General features: G+C 40.5%; 1 protein-coding gene across 1 annotated transcript in view; it reads right to left on the bottom strand.

Annotated features, from left to right (window-relative positions):
• Positions 819-22,694, bottom strand: part of ATF6 (activating transcription factor 6) — a 243,699-nt gene continuing 221,823 nt past the window's right edge. The window contains exon 16 of the mRNA XM_018046547.1: positions 819-6,090. Coding sequence (XP_017902036.1) covers positions 5,882-6,090 — 209 coding nt within the window. The 3' untranslated portion in view covers positions 819-5,881. The remainder of the gene's footprint in view (positions 6,091-22,694) is intronic.

Here is a 22,694-nt window from a genome sequence, read left to right as displayed (position 1 = left end):
GAATCCAGAGACCAAGTCCTGTAGCTTTCATTCTTCTGCTGCCCAGGCCCCTACCCTCCAACGTGTGCTGACCTTCTCTGTAGAAGAGGGGATTTGAGGTCTTACTTTCCAAAGAAGCCTGATAAGGTATCTTAGGAAAGAAACATTTTTGCCTCTAAGAGAACCCTGTTGTGACTGTAATTTTGTATATTTGTGTACCTGGCCCCACAGGCTCCTTTAGGGCAGGTACCTATGCTCGATCTATGCCTCAGGAGGGGGAGCAATAGAGCAAATAAGAATCCGTGCACTGAGTTAAACTGCTTGGGCCCAAATACTGGGTCTGCTGCTTACCAGTTAGGTGCCCACTGTAGGAAATGAGTAGTAGGGAGGATTGAGAAAAGATAAAAGGTAGAGAACAGACAGCAGTGTCTGAGGTATACCCTGGGTCCTCAGTAAATGCCTACACTGATTGTTCCCAGATGGATTCTGTGCTGTCAGTCTGCAGAGACCAGCTTCATGGACATGTCATTCCAAGCTGAAAAGAGGTCTTTGGTGTGACTGAGTAACTTGGTTTCCTAATGTAGAATATCAAAGGATGAGTTTTTAGGCAATTGTTTTTCCCCTTAGTAAGACTGTAGTTTAAATATCTGGACACAATAAAGGAAACTTTTACTTAACCAGGTTGGGAATAAGAGTGGAAAAGAGCTCAATTGTTTCATCTAAATAGTAACAAGCCACGAAACCATGTCAGGCTTCCCTTGTCATTATTAATCACTTAACACTGCAGATTCATTTTGGGTCTGTTTTTTTTCTCTTTCTACATACAGAACAAAACCAAACAAGTTTAAAAATTCTTTATTTGAATTTTAGACAAAGAACAAGTATTGCATTATAAAGACTTGCTTAAAAGCATATCATAGTCTGCTGTCATTGTTTTTTTATGTGTTGAAAACAAAACAAAACAAAAAATTTAAGGGAGAAAATGGTACATCTTTCCTCCACATGTTTACCCATTCTTAACTGAGCATGGATACAACCTTAGAAAGTCCTGGTGAAACGACATCTTTGACGCTCTCTATCGGGTTCTGATGGCCCCGCGGGAGAAGCGTATTGGTCTCAGACTAACCATACTGCCAGTGTGATGACAAGTGACTAGCATCTCTCAGGCCAGTAGTACAGAGCAGTTTCCGTCTAAAGTTCTATTTCCCCACCATCCCTCATGAAGACGACTGACCTAGAAGTGAGGGCTGAGTGTGAGTTAAAAAGGTCCAATATACATCTGTTGCGAAAGTCAACCCACCACACTGTCTGAGATGACCCTGCTGGGCAAGACGCCACGCCGCCTGGTGTGCTTGTTGACCAATGTTCAGCAACATCACTGGGGCAAGCAGCAAGAGAGTGTGCTGTGTGCTGACCTTGGAAACGATGAACTATGATTTATTTACTCCTTGGCTCTCTATGTAATATAATGAAAAGTCTTTTACTGTGCTAAGGCTCTAAGGCTTCAAGGTAGCAAATCACTATGTTGGGTATGGTGCCCACTATTTGACAGTGACTAGCCATGCCCTGATTCACACACAGGACACGTTTCCTGATCAAGACACCTTTGTCATCTTTCTTTCCATAAGTTCTGACAGAAAACCTGACAGATACTAACACACAGATATTAGAATTAACTGTGAAAAGTCCTAGTCTTGTCCAAAATAAAATTTATTTTAAGTTTAGTCATTAAAAATATAAGTTAACAGAATAGACTCTTTTTTCAGGTAAGAGAAAAGTGGTGTTGTTGTTTTTTTTTTTAATGTGCATAGTTCCATCTGGACTCTGGCAACATTTTGGGTGGTAGTCCAATGTTCTATTTCCTAGAAAATTAAAAATTAATCTCAACCTCTAGGGGTGAGGGGAAATAGGAATTGCTCCCTTCCAAATATTATTAGGTGTAAGAATAAAAATTTCTTGTACTTCATTTTATCTCTTTAAGCTTTATTCTGCTTTTAAGGTAAAAGTTATAATTAGTATTCATATTAGCAGCGAAGATCCTAATTTCTGTAAATTAAAATGACTCAAGCCTAACAGAAGTAGCATTTGGCAAAGAATGAGGGGTCTGTAGAGGGTCAAAAATGTCTATCAATTTTGGCATTAAGCTATCTTATTTGAGAGGTTAATTTGTATGAAAACGGCCAATAGGGTAGTATGCAAGGTCTCATTTGAAGTTGGGCCCTAGGACTCTGAGGCAGGAAGCTGAGCTGGCCCAGCAGTGTGCAGTGGAAAGAGGGCTTTCATGGTGGAAAATTCCCATGAGGTCAGACTGAAGGGGGCATGGACTCTAACTCTGGCTCTTCAGTAAAAGTGGTTACTTTTAATAGTTGACAGTGGAAGCTACTCTGAAACTTGGCAATGTGTTAGAAAGTCAAATATAATTACAAGTTTTTCTCTCTGATTGTCAAGTTTCACCACCTGAGGTTAGTAAAATAGTGAGAATCAGAAAATAGGACAAAAGCTGCAAAGAGCTTGAGAGTTCTCCAGCTTTAATCACTCCAGATGCCACAGCAGCAGGGTCTTATCAGAGTGTCACTGCTGTGACTACTGGGGGTTCATTCCCCAGTAGGAGAGGCAGATTCAAGCCAGGAAAGTTTAATCGGGACAGTGTCTCTTTAAAAATGCTAGAAAAATCAGTTTGAATCCCAAATTTCTTGTCTGTTTCTAAGTAGTGTTTATTCAGAACACTCAGGAATGACTCATGTAACATTGCTGCTTTCAAATACCTCTGTGTCTACTTCTTGCTAACAAGAGAAGGCAAAGCAATGCCAGCTTTGTTCTGAAGCCTGTAGTCATTTTTTTTTTTCTTTTTTTTAAACTAGAAGATGCTCTGAGCTTTCGTAATCACAGGGAATTTCTTACTTGTGAAACGACAAACACTACCCAATAACATAAACTACAAGGATGGCAAGCAATATATTTCTTTCAAGATGATCCTCTCACAAACCCTAACTTTAGAAAGAGACATTTCACACTATGGTCCTAATGGAGCGGTGTCCCTGTTCTGCTGAGTGAGTTAACCCCCCCGGGGAAGCAGCTCCTGACATCTGACTCAGTAGGTAGCACAAGGGAACATCTACTTCCATGGAGCCTTAAAAAGTCGCAACCAGGTGGGAAAAACATACCCAGAAGTCTTCACCATCACTTCCCAAGAGAGTAGTACCAGTGCCCCAAAGGGCACAGCCATCTAGTAACAGGTGGACTTGACCTCTCCCTGACCCTATCTAATAGTCTCCCAAACTTGCAAAATACCACTTAAAGACTTAATAAATTAAAAAATTAAATAAATATACACCCACATATCTGCCATAATTCCTGGCTGCCATCCCCAAAAGGCAATCTCACCACCACAATTAAGGGAAAAAACAGCTTAATTTATTTATCAGGCACAGCAACTTTCCATTTCCTAAAGGACCTTGAGCTAGCATACAGGCATTAAAATAAAAATACCATTATGCCCAGGGATTAGCAGTAGCTGTGACAGCAGTTTAAAAAATATAATATTTCTTTGTCCTTGTCAGTTGCCTTTCACTCATTTCCTGAAACTTTACCCTGAGGAAAATCCTGTTCCCACCTCTCAAAAAGATCAATTCCAGAATAGGTCATGACAAGAAGCAGAAAGGTCGGTGAGTGAAAGTAGGCAAGGCTCCCAGACTGCTTTTCATGGTCACTTCACAGGTACTCTTAATCCACACTTAACCCACCTGAAAGAGAGGCATTCAGGTGACACAACACGTAAGTCTTCAGTCTGGCCACTTGGTAAAATGAGCGCAGGAAAAGCTGGGAATGAAGGGGAAGAGTAAAAACGAGTGCTAAAACCAAGAACTCCACGTGATGGTTCGCTCTTGCGTGATTCAGTGCAAAGGACAGGAAGGAAGTACCGTCTATAATCACTCCACGCACACTTGTATGTGTATCCACCGTAATGACTACCTCAGTTCCAGGGGAAGACTGCCAGCTTGGGAATGACCATGTCGCCACTAACTACTAGCCATGGCAGCAGCCTCTTGTTTGGAATAATACACAGGACAGAATGGGAAGGATCAGGGCCGGGAGAAGACATTCCAGGAGAAGACTGGCCTGCAGCCTAAAGGTCTTCTAGGCGCTTGCCTTCTATTTCTTGGTGCCCAGTAGAAGGAAGAGTGGCCCCCTGGGGAAGTGGCTCTTGTCTGAAATTGCCCAGGACAGCCAAATCAGAGTGGAGTGCTGCCCTGATTTAAAACGGTTTGTGCATACAGAAAAGGAGGCTACTGACACTTCTCAAACTCCAGATTCCCGAGGAACAGAGCAACAGAGCCCCCTACTTCCCCTCACAAGAGTTAAACTGATTTCCTCCAAAAGCATCTAACTGACTTAGAGAAGCATCACTGCCCAGACAGAAGTGCTGGTGGGTGCGTCTTCAGAATCATTTAGGAACCATGCTAACCATTTCACAGGCAGAAAACTAACTGGCTACATATAAATCCTTGAGGAGTTGATACATTTTCTCTGTTCTTTTCTTACAGGGAGGAAGAGACTGATACAGTGTGGAATGGAAGGGAAGAAATCTCACCAAAGCAAGTCAATTAGGATAAGAAGCTGTGTTTGCAGAATGCATTCTGCTGAGAAACTGAAAAGTTTCAGAGGAGGAGAGGGTCAAAGACCCATTTTTGGAGCTAAAGGTAGAAATCACAGAGGAGAAGAAAGTAAAGTACAAGTGAACAAAGTAAGATATTTTTCTGTTTTGTTTTTGCTTTAATAAGGGAGGACAAAAAAGAACTAAATTCCTTCACTGACTTTTCACTGGAGAACTGAAAATTACTGCCATATTATGGGATGCACTCCACCAGTAGGAATCTAATTTGCCTGTCTGCATAGTCTTAAAGGAGTAAATACCTGTCAATGCTCAAGAGAAATAACTTCTGTTTGTTTAAATCTAAAGTCACCTACATGCTCCTTACCTGAACTGGGTATCATATTAATAGAAGGTGTGTAGTGTGTGGAGATTCACAATAAAGTGAAGGACTTGTTCTGTGGTCTCTGAGGATCTGAATCAGATAAGCAAAGACATAAATACTTGTGTGCGCTAACTCTTAGTGGCCCATGGTCCTCAGAATAAATGGCTTCAATTAAACTGCAGTCTCATCAAACTTTCAGTGTTTTAAATATATGTATTAATGGAGCTATCTCCTCTTTCAAAAAGATGCCCCCCTCCTCGTCTCTTCCATTTCATTATCTCACATTCACTACCCTCCCCGCCCAATACAGTTGTTCTCGTGCCGTTTCAGGTGTGAACCACAAATCCCAAGATAAACTTTGCCACTGGAGGATTTTTCCTTTTACCTAACACTCCAAAGGGTTTGCCTCTCTTGGGGATGCTTTTGGCTCTGCTGGTTCTGACGTTTGCTTTCCAATAAGCATACATCCACAATTGGTCTGCATTAAGTTGATGAAAGATCTAATCAGTGGAAACATCTGTGTGCTGTTAAATGAAAGTACGGTACCTATAAGCGAAATGGCAGAGAGGGGAAGCGGGTCTTATTTGAAAGAATATGACAATTTAAACACAAAACAAATACAGAGGGAAAAGTAATTTAGAAAAGTACAAGGGAAAAAAAAAGTCTCCACCAGGCAGCGGTGAAGAATGCAGGGCCACCTATGCCCCTGGAGAGCTGCTGCTTGCCTTGTGCCTGAGCTTCAGTGCTCTTCAAGTGGATAGGCAGATGGTGAGAAACAGAGCAGCGTCATTTTTCCTCTTCTATCTCTTGAACTCTATTATGAGGCAGTTCTCTGCTTGCCACCGAGGCAAAAAGAAACATTTCTCTCACCCGCTCACCAGTCTGGCAGGGTCCCATTCTTAGTTTTCCAATGTAGCCCCAGGGTACTATTGTAATGACTCAGGGATGGTGCTGACAACATGGGCTGCCTCTGGGGCTGCTGGAGGGGAACCAAAGAAGGTGTTGGTTTGATTCCTCTGCTGATCCCGGAGGTAAGGAGGAACTGATGAGCTTTTGATGTGGAGGATTCTGGTGTCCATCACCTGACAGTCAATCTGCATCATCACTTCGTAATCTTGCCCGTTGATCACATTCTCTGCAGAGAGGAATACACACAAGGAATAAATATTCAACAGAAGGTGAGATTCCGCTATAAGCGTCAATCCCAGGAAGACATCAAGAACTCCAAGGTGTGAACTGTCAACACGCTTTCAAGGGTACAGAGAGAATTCATCAGTCACTAATCAGAGTTACAGGGCCGGAATGGGCTGTCCTCTCCTCAATTCTGGTTTCCAAACCACCTTCACTGACTCAGTAAGCGCTGGAGGCACTGTCAGAGTTAATACCGCAGGTTACCCATTCACAGACATCGTATGTCTTGCACGCTTTCCATGCAGTGTATCACCATGACCGCAGCAACTGGAACAGGAGGAGATTCCAGATGCAGAGGGTGGGGAGTGGGTGTAGGGGGAAGAATACGTAAGTCTTCTCCTTCTCTTTTAACAGTGGGAAGAGTAATTTGTCAAATGGACCACCATATCATGTGAATCGTAAGGGGGCGTTGGCCAAGACTGTTTGGTTCAGTAATATTTCTAATTTCGTTAAGATATTCCCAACTATGCATTTAAGGGTTAGAAATTAGGTACATAAAAATACAGTGAAGGCTATAATAATTTATTCCCTGATTTGTAATTCTGGGTGGTTTTTTCCAACTTGTAGTCAATGAAACTTGGCATAAAACTGATGGAAGAATTATAAATAGATAACATCTTTCAAGTCCAGCTGAACAGTCACAGCAATACAGTCAGAAGAAGGCTGGAAAGTCAACGTGGCATCTCAGTTTGCATTTTCAACCATGAATCCAAAGCTGGGTGTGGGGATCAGGAAGAATGCTGGCGAAGGCCTAGTCCTACACTGCCTTTTCATGAAGACGATACACAGCCAACCAGTGAGTTTTAAATTAAACATTTGGCTTCTCTAGGACAAAGAATTGAATTTAAAAGTAGAATTCTTTCTATTTCATTATCTTTTTATTTTTTATTTAATTTTTACTACTACACCATGTATGCCAAGTATTATAAATCCAGAGGAAGAAAATCCAAAGTTTGACATTTGATCCTCAGATTCCATTTATGTTTGGGAAAACTGAACTATGGAGTTTGTCTCTTACGAGGCAGGAAAAGATTTACAGAGATCACCTAATCCAGGGTATCTTAAAATAGGGTCTAATGCAAAGACTTCAGAGTCCATAAGTTTCCTGAAATTACATGCGAAGTTTTATTTGTGTGAGCATTTTTCTGGAGAGGGGGTTACATCAGATTCTTGATGAGGTCTATCACCTCCTAAAGGTTAAAAACTATTAAATCTAATAAGCTATCAACTTTAAGTGCCTTGAGCAGATCATATATCCTATTTTAAAGCTAATGGAAGACATCATTCTTCCACTTTTATTGGCTGATTATTTCAATTTCTAAAATAGTCTCCACTGATGGTGAATTTCCCACTATAAGTCTTATAAGTCTCTTTGATTACGGTTAAAGCTAATTTCCTTCTTTCCTAGCCTTACTAGTGATGAAGAGCAGTCAGTTGCTGCTGGATATTAACTAACCCTACTTATTTTTTAAGACCATTGCTATGGAATTTTAACTCCAATTTTACAACTCCTGCTATTCTGTAATGGTTATCAAATCATTTACTTATCTTTAGAGAATTAAATCTGATTGCCTATAAGTTAGCCAACGTTTCCCTATCCAGGTGTTTTCTTTTCTAAAAAGTAGGCAATGGAAGAAAGACAAGCTGCTAATGTATTTGGAGTTATTATGTTCAGAACATGTGATACGGTTCAGATTCCAAGGTACCGCACTAGTCATTTCCTTTTGGAACCATGGGCCCTCTCTTTTAGAAAAACTGAAAGATTGTATGTGTGTGTGCATGCACACACACACACTCACAGATGACCGAATAATGAAAAACACATGTAATAAGAGACATAACATACATTACTAATTTTTACTACTTTCCTGGATTGACTCAGAATCCAGATGACAGTTTAAGATCAAAACTAGCTTCTCTCATATAGCCCATACCACCTGCAGAAGTCATCAGAGCCCGTGTGCCTGCTATGCTTTAAATTGATAACTGGAGTTCTTTAATATCTTAAATATTGGGAAGAGATGAAAAACCTGGTGATATGAGCTCAGATGCTTGGGGGAAAACCAAAGCTGTGTCATGATTCCAAAAACCTGGGAGTCCCTTGCCATGGCTGAAATGGCATCATTATTTTAAGCCCAACCAGGAGGCTCTGGAGAAGGCAATGGCACCCCACTCCAGCACTCTTGCCTGGAAAATCCCATGGATGGAGGAGCCTGGTAGGCTGCAGTCCATGGGGTCGCTGAGGGTCGGACACGACTGAGCAACTTCACTTTCACTTTTCACTTTCATGCATTGGAGAAGGAAATGGCAACCCACTCCAGTGTTCTTGCCTGGAGAATCCCAGGGACGGGGAAGCCTGGTGGGCTGCCGTCTATGGGGTCACATAGAGTCGGCCACGACTGAAGTGACTTAGCAGCAGTAGCAGCAGGAGGCTCAGGCTAGCTATGGTTTGGGAGGCTTTAAAATGGACTCTGTTCTTCACTCCTTTCTGAACTTTGAGGCCAAGGAAATGACCAGCAATACCAGAAGAAGACTACCAGATAGGATATGAATGTCTTAAACTGAATTTAGGAAGCCATTCTATATGACAAACTGCTAATTTAGGGTTTAAAGTGACATACCATTAGGACTCCCAAGTTACTCACAATCTCTAAAAAAAATGAGTGGCTCTAGCAATTTCTTTTCTTTGGTCCACCATGTGGGACCCTATAAAAGAGTCCTTTGGGGATTTGGGGTTTCAGTACTGACCCCCTTGCATAATGAGTGGGGTGGTCTCAACATTACTGATGAGGTTCTAATTATTTTAACTAAAGGAGAGCAGAATGGGAAACAGCTTATGATAACTTGTGGTCTGGTAGGCCCTTCCCCTGTGCTGTCAGGCACACAGTCTGCTTCCAGCAGCAACAGAGAGACTCTGAAACTCTGAAATCTGCGCCTCACTGTGAATAATACAAGGGGTCTACAGGTGGTGCAATGGTAAAGAATCTGCCTGCCAATGCAGGAGATGCAAGAGACCCGGGTTCGATCCCTGGGTTGGGAAGATGCCCTGGAGAAGGGAAAGGCTACCCACTCCTGCTGCTGCTGCTGCTGCTGCTAAGTCGCTTCAGTCGTGTCCGACTCTGTGCGACCCCATAGACGGCAGCCCACCAGGCTCTGCTGTCCCTGGGATTCTCCAGGCAAGAACACTGGAGTGGGTTGCCATTTCCTTCTCCAGTGCATGAAAGTGAAAAGTGAAAGTGAAGTTGCTCAGTCGTGTCCGACCCTCAGTGACCCCATGGACTGCAGCCCTCCAGGCTCCTCCGTCCATGGGATTTTCCAGGCAAGGGTACTGGAGTGGGTGCCATTGCCTTCTCCACTACCTACTCCAGTACTCCAGTATTCTGGCCTGGAGAATTCCATGGATGGAGGACCCTGGTGGGCTTACAGTCCATGGGGTCACAAAGAGTTGGACCTGATTGAGAACACACATATGTGAATAATATACACCAGAGTAGGTTCTAACTGGAGAGGTGAGACCTGAAGATTCTGGTGGCTCAGGGAAGAGGGAGAGGAAAAGCCTCTGAAGGAAAATCCAGACAGGATGTGAGAGGCTGAGGACGGACTGCACACTCTCATTAAGGGCCAGGCTTCCATTATGAATGGGCAGCACCCCCAGAATAAGAGAAAACATAACAGTTAGTGGGCTTTCTGACAAGAGGGAACTGGATTAGGGAGTTGTTAGAGCTGAGTTATGTGAAAAGATTGCTAAAACATTTTTTGTGTACTTAATGAAAAAAGACAGTGACTATTTGGGGAAAATAGAACTGAAAGAGATAGTATGGAGCACAGATGGTAAAGATTCGCTTTCCCTCTTGTACTGGCTAGCACTTTTTTGGGTGCTGCACAAGTGATATAACTAATCTTATGTTCTGAGCCTTCTGGAGTCAACACAACGAGAAGAAACATTGACCTGAGTCAGGAAAAAGGTATAAAATATGAATACTTCAAGTTCAAAATTAATCAGGCAAACAAAAAGGAAGAGGTGATTGACTTGAAACATGAGCACCAGAAAGTGATTCTGAATACCCAGAAGGGCTGGGAAAGCATGAAAAAAAGCGCAAAAACTCTAGGCAGTGTGAAATTCTGAACGCCTGTAAACACACAGTAACTGAATTAAGAATGGCCTGCCAAGAGGCTGTTAGCTGAGAGATGACTAACATGTACATCAGAACCTTGACCATAAACAGAATTCAAATGCCTCAGAATTTTACAGAAAGCTTAACTCAAAAGCAAAACAAAACAAAACAAGGCTTCACCAGTACTTTGTAAAGAAGTTACGTATGAGAAAACAGATTTCTATTCAGAATCAGACACTAATCCTAACAACAGGTAGCTTGCTCTGTGCAAGCTAGGCTGGTGACTGGCAGTAGGCTGTCGGTATCTGTGCCTGAATTCCACGCGGTGTCGGGGGACATGGAAGGTAAATAAAAATACCCCCTTCCATGGATCACAAGAGATAACTTCATCCAAAACAAACAAACTGAAAAATCAGGAAAGAAACCCAAATGGGTAAGAAAGAGGAGACAAAGGGAATGGAAGGTGGGAACAGAATGAACAATAAAGTGGTAAAATATCACATATGTCCTGGTTGTGGCCATCCCAGGGAACCATGCATTGGGGAAAAAATGAAAAAGCTCTTTCTACTCTTCTACCCAAATTCTCCATTCAACTTCTTTTTAAAAACATTAATTTAATTGTAGGATAATTACTTTACAATATTGTGATGGTTTTTGCCATATATCAATATAAATCAGCCATAGGTATACATATGCCCCCTCTATCCTGAAGCCCCCCTCCCATCTCCCTCCCGACTCTATACCTCTAGGATATCACAGAGCACCAGCTTTGGGTGCCTTGTCTCATACATCAAACTCACACTGGCTATTTCATATATGGTAGTGTGTATGTTTCAATGTTATTCCAGTTTCAAGAACTTCTTCTAAGAACCTTCTATGAAAACTCCAATATTGACCTTTTCCTTTATAACCAATATATAAATGTTCCATGTCATTGAATATGTTAAAATACTCATAGAAAGGAGGTTTGGCTCTTTTTAAAAATGTCTGGCATTTCTGAAGGTAGCAGGAGGGGATCACTGGTAGAGCTAGAACCTTTCCCTCATCAGAGGGGAAGAAGGCCGAGTGAGTAACTAAGAGTCCTACTGCAGATGGGCCCCCCAGGTGACACCAGTGGTAAAGAAGCCGCCTGCTAATGCAGGAGACACAAGAGATGCGGGTTTGATCTCTGGGTGGGGAAGATCCCCTGGAGGAGGGCGTGGCGGCCCACTCCATTTCTCTTGTCTGGAGAATCCCCTTGGACAGAGGAGCCTGCCGGGCTACAGTCATGGGGTCGCAGAGTTGGACACGACTCAAGTGACTTAGCAGGCAGGCATGCTGCAGATGGAAACACAGAATACACTTCCGACTTGACTCTTTCCAGAGACATAAGGAAGAACACCTGCAGGAGCAAAGAGCGCCCAGTAACTACGATTGTCTGCTGTTTCTCTGACAGTGGAGAGATTTCAGGCTGTGAGCATCCAAGGGCAGGGAGGGAGGGTGGGAGGGGCTTTATACATTTAACTATAAGACAAACCAGAATTTGTTAAACATTTTAAAAATACATGTGTGCTTATTTATTTTTTATTGATGTATAGTTGGTTTGCTCTATTACATAAATTTCAATTGTATGACATAATGATTCAGTATTTTTATAAATTATATTCCATTTAAAGTTATAAAATATTGGCTATATTCTCTATGCTTGTAGCTTATTTTATACATAGTCGTTTCTACTTCTTTATTCCCTAACTTACCTTGTTTCTCCCCACTGGAAACCACTGCTTTGTTCTCCATATCTGGTAGTCTGTTTCTGTTTTACTATATTCAGTTTTTTATTTTTTTAGATTCCGCATATAAGTGATAACATACAGTATTTGTCTTTCTCTGTCTGATTAATTTCACTAAGCCTAAAAGGGTCCATCTAGTCAAGGCTATAGTGTTTCCAGTGGTCATGTATGGATGTGAGAGTTGGACTGTGAAGAAAGCTGAGTGCTGAAGAATTGATGCTTTTGAACTGTGGTGTTGGAGAAGACTCTTGAGAGTCCCTTGGACTGCAAGGAGATCCAACCAGTCCATCCTAAAGGAGATGAGTCCTGGGATTTCTTTGGAAGGACTGATGGTGAAGCTGAAACTCCAATACTTTGGCCACCTCATGCAAAGAGCTGATTCATTGGAAAAGACCCTGATGCTGGGAGGGATTGGGGGCAGGAGGAGAAGGGGACGACAGAGGATGAGATGGCTGGATGGCATCACCAACTCGATGGACATGGGTTTGGGTGAACTCTGTGAGTTGGTGATGGACAGGGAGGCCTGGCGTGCTGCAATTCATGGGGTCGCAAAGAGTCGGACACGACTGAGTAACTGAACTGAACTGAATACTCTTCAGGTCCATCTGTGTTGCTGCAAATGGCAACATTTCACTCTTTTTTATGGCTGAGTAGTCCTCTGTTGCAGCTATATATACACCACATTTTCTTTATGCATTCATCTGCTGATGGACACCTAGAGTGCCTTCATATCTTGACTACTGTAAATAATGCTCTCATGAACACTGAGGTGCATGTGTTCTTTTGAATTAATGTTTTCATTTTCTTCAGATATATACTCAGAAGGGGAATTGCTAGATCATATGGTAGTTTTAGTTTTAGTTTCTTGAGGACACTCCATATTGTTTTCCATAGTGGCTGCACCAATTTACATTCCCGCCAACAGTGTATAGGGTTCGCTTTTCTCCACATCCTCTCCAACATTTGTTATTTGTGGTCTTTTTGATGACAATCATTTTGATAGGTGTGAAGTGATATCTCACTGAGGTTTTGATTTGCATTTCTCTAATAATCAGTGACGCTGAGCATTTTTTTTTCATGTGCTTGTTGGGCATCTGTATGAATGTCTATTCAGGTCCTCTGCATTTTTTTTATTTGGGCTTATTTTATTTGGGCTGTTTGCTTTTTCAACATTGAATTGTTATGAGCTGTTTATATATATTTTGGATAGTAACCCCTTACTGGTCATATCACTGCAAATATTTTCTCCCATTCTCCTGATTTATCCCAAAATGGTTGTCTTCATTTTGTTGATGGTTTCCTTTGTTATGCAAAAGCTTTTAAGTTTAATTAGGTCCTATTTATTTACTTCTGCTTTTATTTCCTTTGCTTTAGGAGACAGATTCCTAAAAAATAGTGCTACAATTTTTGTCAAAGAGTGTTCTGCCTATGTTTTCTTCTAGGAGTTTCTATGGTTTCCAGTCTTACATTTAGGTTTTTAATCCATTTTGAGTTTATTTTTATATGCAGTACTAGAGAATGTTCTCCTTTAATTCTTTTACATGTAACTGTGCAATTTTCCCAGCACCACTTAATGAAGACACTGTCTTTTCTCCATTGTATATTCTTGCCTCTCTTGTCATAGATTAATTGGCCATAAATGTGTGGATTTGTTTCTGGACTCTCTATTCTGTCCCACTGACCTATGTGTCTATATACAGAACCATACTGTTTTGATGACTGTAGCTTTGCAGTATAGTCTGAAGTCAGGAAGTGTGATGCCTCCAACTTTGTTCTTTCTTCTCAAGTTGCTTTGACTATTTGAGGTCTTTGGTGGTTCCACGTAAAATTTTTAGAATTGTTTGTTCTAGTCCTGTGAAAAATGTCATAGCTATTTTGATAGACAGTGCAATAAATCTGTAGATTGCTTTGGGTAGCATGGTCATTTTAACAAGATTAATTCTTCTAATTCTTGAACATTGAATGTCTTTACATTTATCTGTACTGTCTTCAATTTCTTTCATCAATAACTCATAGTTTTCAGAGTACAGGTCTTTTAACCTCCTTGGTTTAAATTTGTTGCTAGGAATTTTATTGTTTTTGATGCAAATGTTGATAGGACTGTTTTCTTGAAGTCTCTTGATAGTTCATTATTAGTATATAGGGAAATAAAATATTTCTTTAATTAATCTTGTATCCTGTAACTGACTGAACTCATTTATTAGTTTTTTGGTAGAGATTTCAGGGCTTTCTACATACAGTATCATGTCACAGTAGTGAGAGTTTTACTTCTTCCCATCCAATTTGTATGCCTTTTATTTCTTGTCTGATTAATATGGCTAGAACTTCTAACACCGTGTTAAATAGAAGTGGTGAGAGTTGGCATCCTTACATTATTCCTGAGTTTACAGGAAAGACTTTCAGCTTTTCTTGTTGAATATATTAACTATGGGTTTGTCATAAATGGCCTTTATTATGTTTAGGTATGTTCCCAATATATTCACTGTGATGAGAGCTTCTATCATGAATGGATATTGAATTTTGTCAAATGCTTCTGCATCTGTTAAGATAATCATGTGATTTTTAGTCTTCATTTTGTTAATGTGATGTACCACATTAACTGATTTACAGATATTGAGCCATCCTTCCATCCCTGGAAGAAATCCCACTTGCTCATGGTATATGATCCTTTTTACATATTATTGAATTTGGTTTGCTAATACTTTGTTGTAGATTTTTGCATTTATAGTCATCAGAAATGTTGGCCTGTGATTTTTTTTTTCATAATATCTTTCATAGTATCTGATTTTGGTATCAGGGTAATGGAGGCCTCACAGAATGAATCTGGATGTGTTCTCTCCTCTTCAGTTTTTCAGAATAGTTTGAGTAGAGGTATGAATAAAATCTGTTAAATATTCCATGATTGTTATATTTCTGAACAATGGAGAGACAGATGAGAAAGAACTTACCTAGTTAGAAGATCTATAATAATTTCATTTTAAAAATGTATGGGCCTACAATAATGTACATAAAACCCACCAACCTTTAAGGAAGACATGTAGTGGTCATGATGATTGAAGGGAACTACTAGAATTTAATGGGCAGGGGTCAGGAGGCTGAACAGTCTGCCTGTTGAGCACAAGAACAGTCCCTTGCAAAACTGTCCTATATCTCATACAATATTTGTGTAGGCTAAAGAAACCTGATTATTACTATATTAATAAACTCACTGCTTTATATTTAAATATAAAGCATTTTTACATGGGTTTTTATATATATTAAAATCAAGGAATAAACTACTGAATAATTTATTTAATAACATTTAGTGCTTTGGTTTGCCAGACATTGTTCATCTAATACTCAAAACAACCTCCTAATTCAGGTATTATTATTCTCATTTTATAGATGAGAAAACTGGAGCATAGAACTGTCATGCAACTAGCTATACAACAAGGAAATGGCAGAGCAGGAAGTTCAAACACAGTCAGAGTGTCTTTAGAATACATTCTTACAAACTACTCCACTATGTTGGGACTTTTTTTTTTTTTTTAAACGTAACTGAGATTTGTTTATCATCATTTCAGGAAAGCACATAACCAATGGCAAGTATACCCTTAGTATCTGGTCACTATCAGGAAACTCTAGTATCAGTTTGCATTTGTAGCTGTTGCATTCCCAGTCATAATATGTACTGGTTGAACCACCTGACTTGTTCACTGTGTATTCTAATGCAATATAAGCATTATATTTATAATGCTTGAACATTATATATATTTATCCATTCAACAAATATTTACTGTATTCCTACCACATGCCAGGCACTGAGGACACAGAAGTGAACAAAACAGCAAAAACAAAACAAAAAAACACCTTATTCTCATAGTTTAACCCTTATAAAAGGTGAAAGTGAGGCTGGAGACAGAAAATAAATAAGTATACGGAATGTTGAATAAGTGGTACAAGTAGAAGCAAAGCACCAAAGGTGGTCAGGGAGTGAGGCTGGCGGTGTGAGGAGTGGCTTGCAGTTTAGATGTGGTGCCGGTGGAGCTTCACTGAGAGGGCGACTTCTGAATAAGGACCTCAGGAGGTGAGGAGTGAGCCACGCAGCTATCAAGGGAGAAGTCAAGCAATACATGTCTGAGATTCCATGACATTTTAGTGGAGAGAACAGGCAAGCAGTAGGAAACAGGGGTGAGGACTGACTGGCAGGAGAAAACAGGGTTAGAACTGTTTAATTTTGGAGTTTATTTGCAGACAAGACAGATGGAGTCCTGAAACCAAATGGTACTCTTGGGGAAAAAAGATGGGAACATGTGTGTTAAAAAGGATGGGCATGAACCCAGAGAATGGGAGAAAATAATTCCTTCATTTGCAAATAATCTCCAAAATATACAAACAGCCCATGCAGCTCAATAAAAAAAACAACAAACAACCTAATAAAAAAAGAGCTGGAAAATCTAAATAGGCATTTCTCCAAAGATATACTGATGGCTACAAAGCACATGAAAAGATGCTCCAACATCACCTATTATTGGTGAAATACAAATCAAAACTACAATGAGGTATCACCTCACACCAGTCAGAGTGGCCATCATCAAAAAATCTGCAAACAATAAATGCTAGAGAGAGTGTGGAGAAAAGGGAACCATCCTACATTGTTGGTGGGAATGTAAATTGGTATAACCACTATGGAGGACAGTACGGAGGTTCCTTTTCAACCCAATCCCAAAGAAAGGCAATGCCAAAGAATGTTCATACTACCACACAATTGTACTCTTCTCACATGCTAGCAAAGTAATGTTCAACATTCTCCAAGCTAGGCTTCAACAGTGTGTGAACTGAGAACTTCCAGATGTTCAAGTTGGATTTAGAAAAGGCAGAGGAAAAAGAGATCAAATTGCCAGTATCAGTTAGATCGTAGAGAAAGCAAGAAAATTCCAGAAAAACATCTACTTCTGCTTCATTGACTACACTAAAGCCTTTGAAGGTGTGTGGATCACAACAAACTGTGGGACTACCAGAGCACCTTACTTACCTCTTGAGAAATCTGCATGCAGGTCAAGAAGCAACAGTTATAACCGGACATGGAACAAGACTGGTTCCAAATCGGGAAAGGAGTACGTCAAGGCTGGATATTGTCACCCTGCTTATTTAACTTATATGCCGAGTACATCATGTAAAATGCCAGGCTGGATGAAGCACAAGCTGGAATCAAGACTGGTGGAAAAAATATCAATAACCTCAGATATACAGATGGACACCACCCTTATGGGAGAAAGTGAAGAGGAATTAAAGAGCTTCTTGATGAAAGTGAAAGAGGAGAGTGAAAGAGCTGGCTTAAAACTCAATATTCAAAAAACTAAGATTATGGCAACCAGTCCCATCACTTCATGGCAAATAGATGGGGAAACAATGGAAACAGTGACAGACTTTATTTTCTTGGACTCCAAAATCACTGCAGATGGTGACTGCAGCCATGAAATTAAAAGACGCTTGCTTCTTGGAAGAAAAGCTATGACCAACCTAGACAGCATATTAAAAAGCAGAGACATTAGTTTATCGACAGAGGTCTGTATATTCAAAGCTATGGTTTTTTCAGTAGTCACGTATGGATGTGAGATTTGGACCATAAAGAAGGCTGAGTGCTGAAGAACTGATGCTTTTGAAGCATGGTGTTGGAGAAGACTCTTGAGAGTCCCTTGGACAGCAAGGAGATCCAACCAATCCATCCTAAAGGAAATCAGTCCTGAATATTCATTGGAAGGACTGATGCTGAAGCTGAAGCTCCAATACTTTGGCCACCTGAGGCGAAGAACTGACTCATTTGAAAAGACCCTGATGCTGGGAAAGACTGAAGGCAGAAGGAAAAGGGGATGACAGAGGATGAGATGGCTGGATGGCATCACCAACTCGATGGATATGAGTTTGAGCAAGCTCTGGGAGTTGGTGACAGACAGGGAAGCCTCATGTGCTGCCGTCCAGGCATGCTGGGTTGCAAAGAGTCAGACACGACTGAGCGACTGAACTGAACTTAAAAAACGAAATACAGAACTACTATATGATCCAGCAATCCCACTCCTTGGCATGTATCTGGAGAACGCTGTAGTATGATAAGATACACGCATTCTGATGTTTACTGCTGCACCATTTACCATAGCCAAGACATAACTAAAGAAGGTGTGGTACATACGTACAATAGGATAGCACTCAGCTGCAAAAAAGAACAAAATAATGTCATTTGCAGCAACACAGATGGACTTAGAGACTGTTATACTGAGTGAAGAAGTCAAAGACAGACAAATATCATATGATATGGCTTATATGTGGAATGTGGAAAAAAAAAAAAAAGGTACAAATGAACTAACTTATAAAACAGAAATAGAGTCCCTTGTAGAAAACAAACTTGTTACCAGGGGGGAAAAGGGGAGAGGACAGATAAGCTGGGAGACTGACATACACACACTTCTATATATAAAATGAAAGTGAAATTGTAGTTGCTCAGTCGTATCCGACTGTTTGCGACCCCATGGACTGTAACCCGCCAGGTTCTTCTGTCCATGGGATTCTCCAGGCAAGAATACTGGAAGGGGTTGCCATTCCCCTCTCCAGGGGATCTTCCTATCCCAGGGATCAAACCCAGGTCTGCCACACAATCTGCAGGTAGATTCTTTACCATCTGAGCCAGAAGGGAAGCCCCCATATATAAAATAGCTACTGCACAGCCCAGGGAACTCTACTCAATACTCTGTAACATCCTTTATGGGAATAGAACCTGAAAAAAAAAGAGTAGATATACGTGTAACTGATTCATTTTGCTGTATACCTGAAACTAACACAGCATTGTAAATCAATTATACTTCAATAAAATTTTTTTAAAAGAATGATGAACATGAAGGAAAAGGGTAGATATGTGGTTTTATCTGATCACCGAGAATACTTTTAACTGAGAAACCAAACTCAGTTTGTAATCTTCATTCATTCATTCAACAAATGTTTACATGCTAACTATAGGCCAGGCATGGTTACAGACTCTTAAAAGCATTCAGATCCTATTTTCTGTATCCAAATTAAACAGAGGGTGAATTTTCTAAAGGAAAATGGGTCACCAAACTGTCCACCAACATTTACTAAGTGCCTTAAACTGTAAGGAATTACATAAGAAAATGAGGTTTCTCCCTTTATGCAGCTTACAGGAGTGTGTCAAAAGCAACAAAATCACATTTAAAATATTGGTGAAACATCAAACAAGTGCATTTCCTCAGAAAAGCCTTTCTTCTTACTACCAAAACTCAAGTAGCATCCTCAAATCACATCGGTTATTTTCCTTCATAGCACTTATCACAACATATAATTAAACACTGGCTTATTTACTTGTTTATGAATATATGCCTCCCCTACTAGATCATCAACTCCATAAACTCAAAGAGTATGTCTGTTTCATTCACTGCTACATATTTGGAATTAGCAATATCTCTTTCCAGCAGACAATGAAAAATACACAACATGGTTAAGAAGGCTGTCCTTCATACTTGCTAGTTATGTCATCAGGTAATTCTTTGCCCTATGAAAGTTCCATCATTCTTGACTCCAACTTGAGAAAGTGTCATCCTAGAATACTTCCAGAAATGGTAGCAACAAAGAATTTGTAACATCCTCAAACACAAAAATAATCCTATTAAGACCTCTGAAACACAGCCAAAGTCACTTTTCTTCAACCTCAAGTTTATCTTCTCAATTCATAACCACCAACAATGACTCCTTTAAAGGTGACCAGATGAAATTTATCCCCTGGGAAATTTACAGAGAAGTTTAAGCTGTACATGTTCACGTTCCTACCTTTTCTCAAGTTCAGCTCCTCAAGGGTTTTTGATACTTTGCTGGAATGATTTCAGGAAATCTGACTATAATTGTTCAGATTCCATAATAATTGTTCATAATTCCAAAACAATTCCATAGTTGTTCAAAGACTAATGGTATTTTGCTTTACCCTGGATTTGCCTAGTCTCTGCCTGAAAATGCTGCCCACATATGTGAGAGGTTTTTTCCATCAGATCATAAAAAGAGTTACATTTCATTGATCTTCAACAGCCCCTGACAGATCATTAAATGGATATGACAAAATTATTCATTTTGCTTCAAACTGGATTTCTAGACTACCAAACGGAAATCTGATTATGTAATTTCAATTAGCCTGAAAAACTGAGAACAAGTGAACTTCAATATGAGTGGCAACAAAGGGACCCATGAGAACACTGGGCTGGGGTTAAAATTCATTCTGAAAGCTGAATGAACTAGACATAGGAGCTGATTTGTTGCCCTAAGACGCAGTTCGGAGTTCTAGCCTGGGACCTGGGCCCAATTCTAGCGATGACCAATGTTATTGCTTCAAATAATTAAATTGCTGGCATCAAGTATTAGAAAACTGTTTCATGGTATCACAGTCTGCAATTTGAGACCCATAAGAACCGAACCAATGTTCAAAGGGACTTCCTTATAAAACCAGAACACTTGGAAGAACTACCCCACAGGCAGATTAAGAACCAAACCTCTGCAATTACTAACATTGGGTCAAAGAGCACTCTTTCTTCTGAAAAACTGTGGCTCCATGCTGCTGCTAAGTCACTTCAGTCATGTCCGACTCTGTGCAACCCCATAGACGGCAGCCCACTAGGCTCCCCCATCCCTGGGATTCTCCAGGCAAGAGTACTGGAGTGGATTGCCATTTCCTTCTCCAATGCATGAAAGTGAAAAGTGAAAATGAAGTTGCTTAGTCGTGTCTGACCCTCAGTGACCCCATGGACTGCAGCCTTCCAGGCTCCTCCGTCCAGGGGTTTTCCAGGCAAGAGTACTGGAGTGGGGTGCCATTGCCTTCTCCCAATAATTGCATTCAAAATTAAAATGTTCATCACAGCACTGTTTATAATAGCCAGCACATGGAAGCAACCAAGATGTCCATCAGCAGATGAATGGATAAGAAAGCTGTGGTACATATACACAATGGAGTATTACTCAGCCATTAAAAAGAATACATTTGAATCAGTTCTAATGAGGTGGATGAAACTGGAGTCTATTATACAGAGTGAAGTAAGCCAGAAAGAAAAACACCAATATAGTATACTAATGCATACATATGGAATTTAGAAAGATGGTAATGATAACCCTCTATGCGAGACAGCAAAAGAGACACAGATGTATAGAATGGACTTTTAGACTCTGTGGGAGAGGGAGAGGGTGGGATGATTTGGGAGAATGGCATTGAAACATGTATACTATCAGGTAAGAAACGAATAGCCAGTCTATGTTCGATACAGGATACAGGATGCTTGGGGCTGGTGTGTGGGGATGATCCAGAGAGATGATATGGGGTGGGAGGTGGGAGGGGGTTTCAGGATTGGGAACTCATGTACACCCGTGGCTGATTCATGTCAATGTATGGCAAAACCAATACAGTATTGTAAAGCAAAATAAAGTAAAAATAAAAAAAAATAAAAAATAAAATTAATACATGGGAATTATATATTCTTCTCAGAGCATCAAAATGGCTTTCTCTGTAATATTTCTGCCCATTGTGTTGGGCAGGCTCAGCTTCTACAAGGAATCACTAAATCAGAATTACAGAACATGAAGGAACCTGAGGCCTGATATTGTCATATTGCTCTCAGCCTAGTAAAAAGTCTAGCATATGTTTTATTCATAAAATGGAATCTTAAAATATTTTGGAAATGACAGTCACCCAATATCAGGTACATGCCGAAAAACTCATTCACATTCTAGAAACAACTGCCAACAGGTTAAAATGAATGAAACCTGACATGGTATTGTAACTGTAGACTAAAAACCAACTAAGTGAAATATATATAGATATATATACATACACACACACACACACAGACACACATATATATATACCCAGAAAGTGGTTTGTGTAACACGGAAGGCTACCATTCTTCATATTCTTTCAATAGGAAGAAGTGTCTTTTCCTTTCCACACCTGCTCAGATATAAAGCCTGCTTAATGGCACAGAACAGGTGAGGGGTCCTGTAAACTTTGAAGGCTTCTCAGATACACCCACTTCTAAAGTCCATTTAACTTAGACAGCTCTTAGGAGGAGTCACAGTAGAAAGTCAGCTCCCTGAGGACAATGAATTTTTATCCATTTCTCACTGCTGAATCTCCAGTGCTTGGCACACAGAAGGTACTCAATAGGCATTTTAAAATAAATGAATGAATGAGGCTTTGATTGTGTGGAAGTGTTCCCATAGGACGCTGACTTACAGAGGGTGCTGGAAGTATTCTCCTCTACCACATTCACAGAACTGAGCTCAACAAGAACGAGAGTAAGGCGGCTTCCTCAGGAGGGACACACTCTTCTGTGGGTTCAGTTTTTAACTAGAGAATTCCCCCCTCTCTCAAAAAAGGGGCAGGAGCGGAGGTAAGAGAGAGGTGGAGACCAGGTCCAGAGGTCAATGTCCACCAGGTTATTTGCCGTTCTGGGTCTCATTTTCTACACTGCAATGTCTGCAGTTCTCAGTCTGCAGGAAACCGTGTTGCTTTTCAACTACATAATGTTCCGAAAAGCCTAGAACTCCCCAGTTTTCTGTGTTTACTCCCCACTGTCACAACTGATAGTTCTGTAGGCTTACATAAGCAAACCCCAGGAAACAGGGCTTCTTAAAGGTGTCTG

Source organism: Capra hircus, chromosome 3, assembly GCF_001704415.2.
Source record: "Capra hircus breed San Clemente chromosome 3, ASM170441v1, whole genome shotgun sequence".
Lineage (NCBI taxonomy): Eukaryota > Metazoa > Chordata > Mammalia > Artiodactyla > Bovidae > Capra > Capra hircus.
Note: the sequence above shows the minus strand (reverse complement) of the source record. Positions and strands in the feature narration are given on the sequence as shown.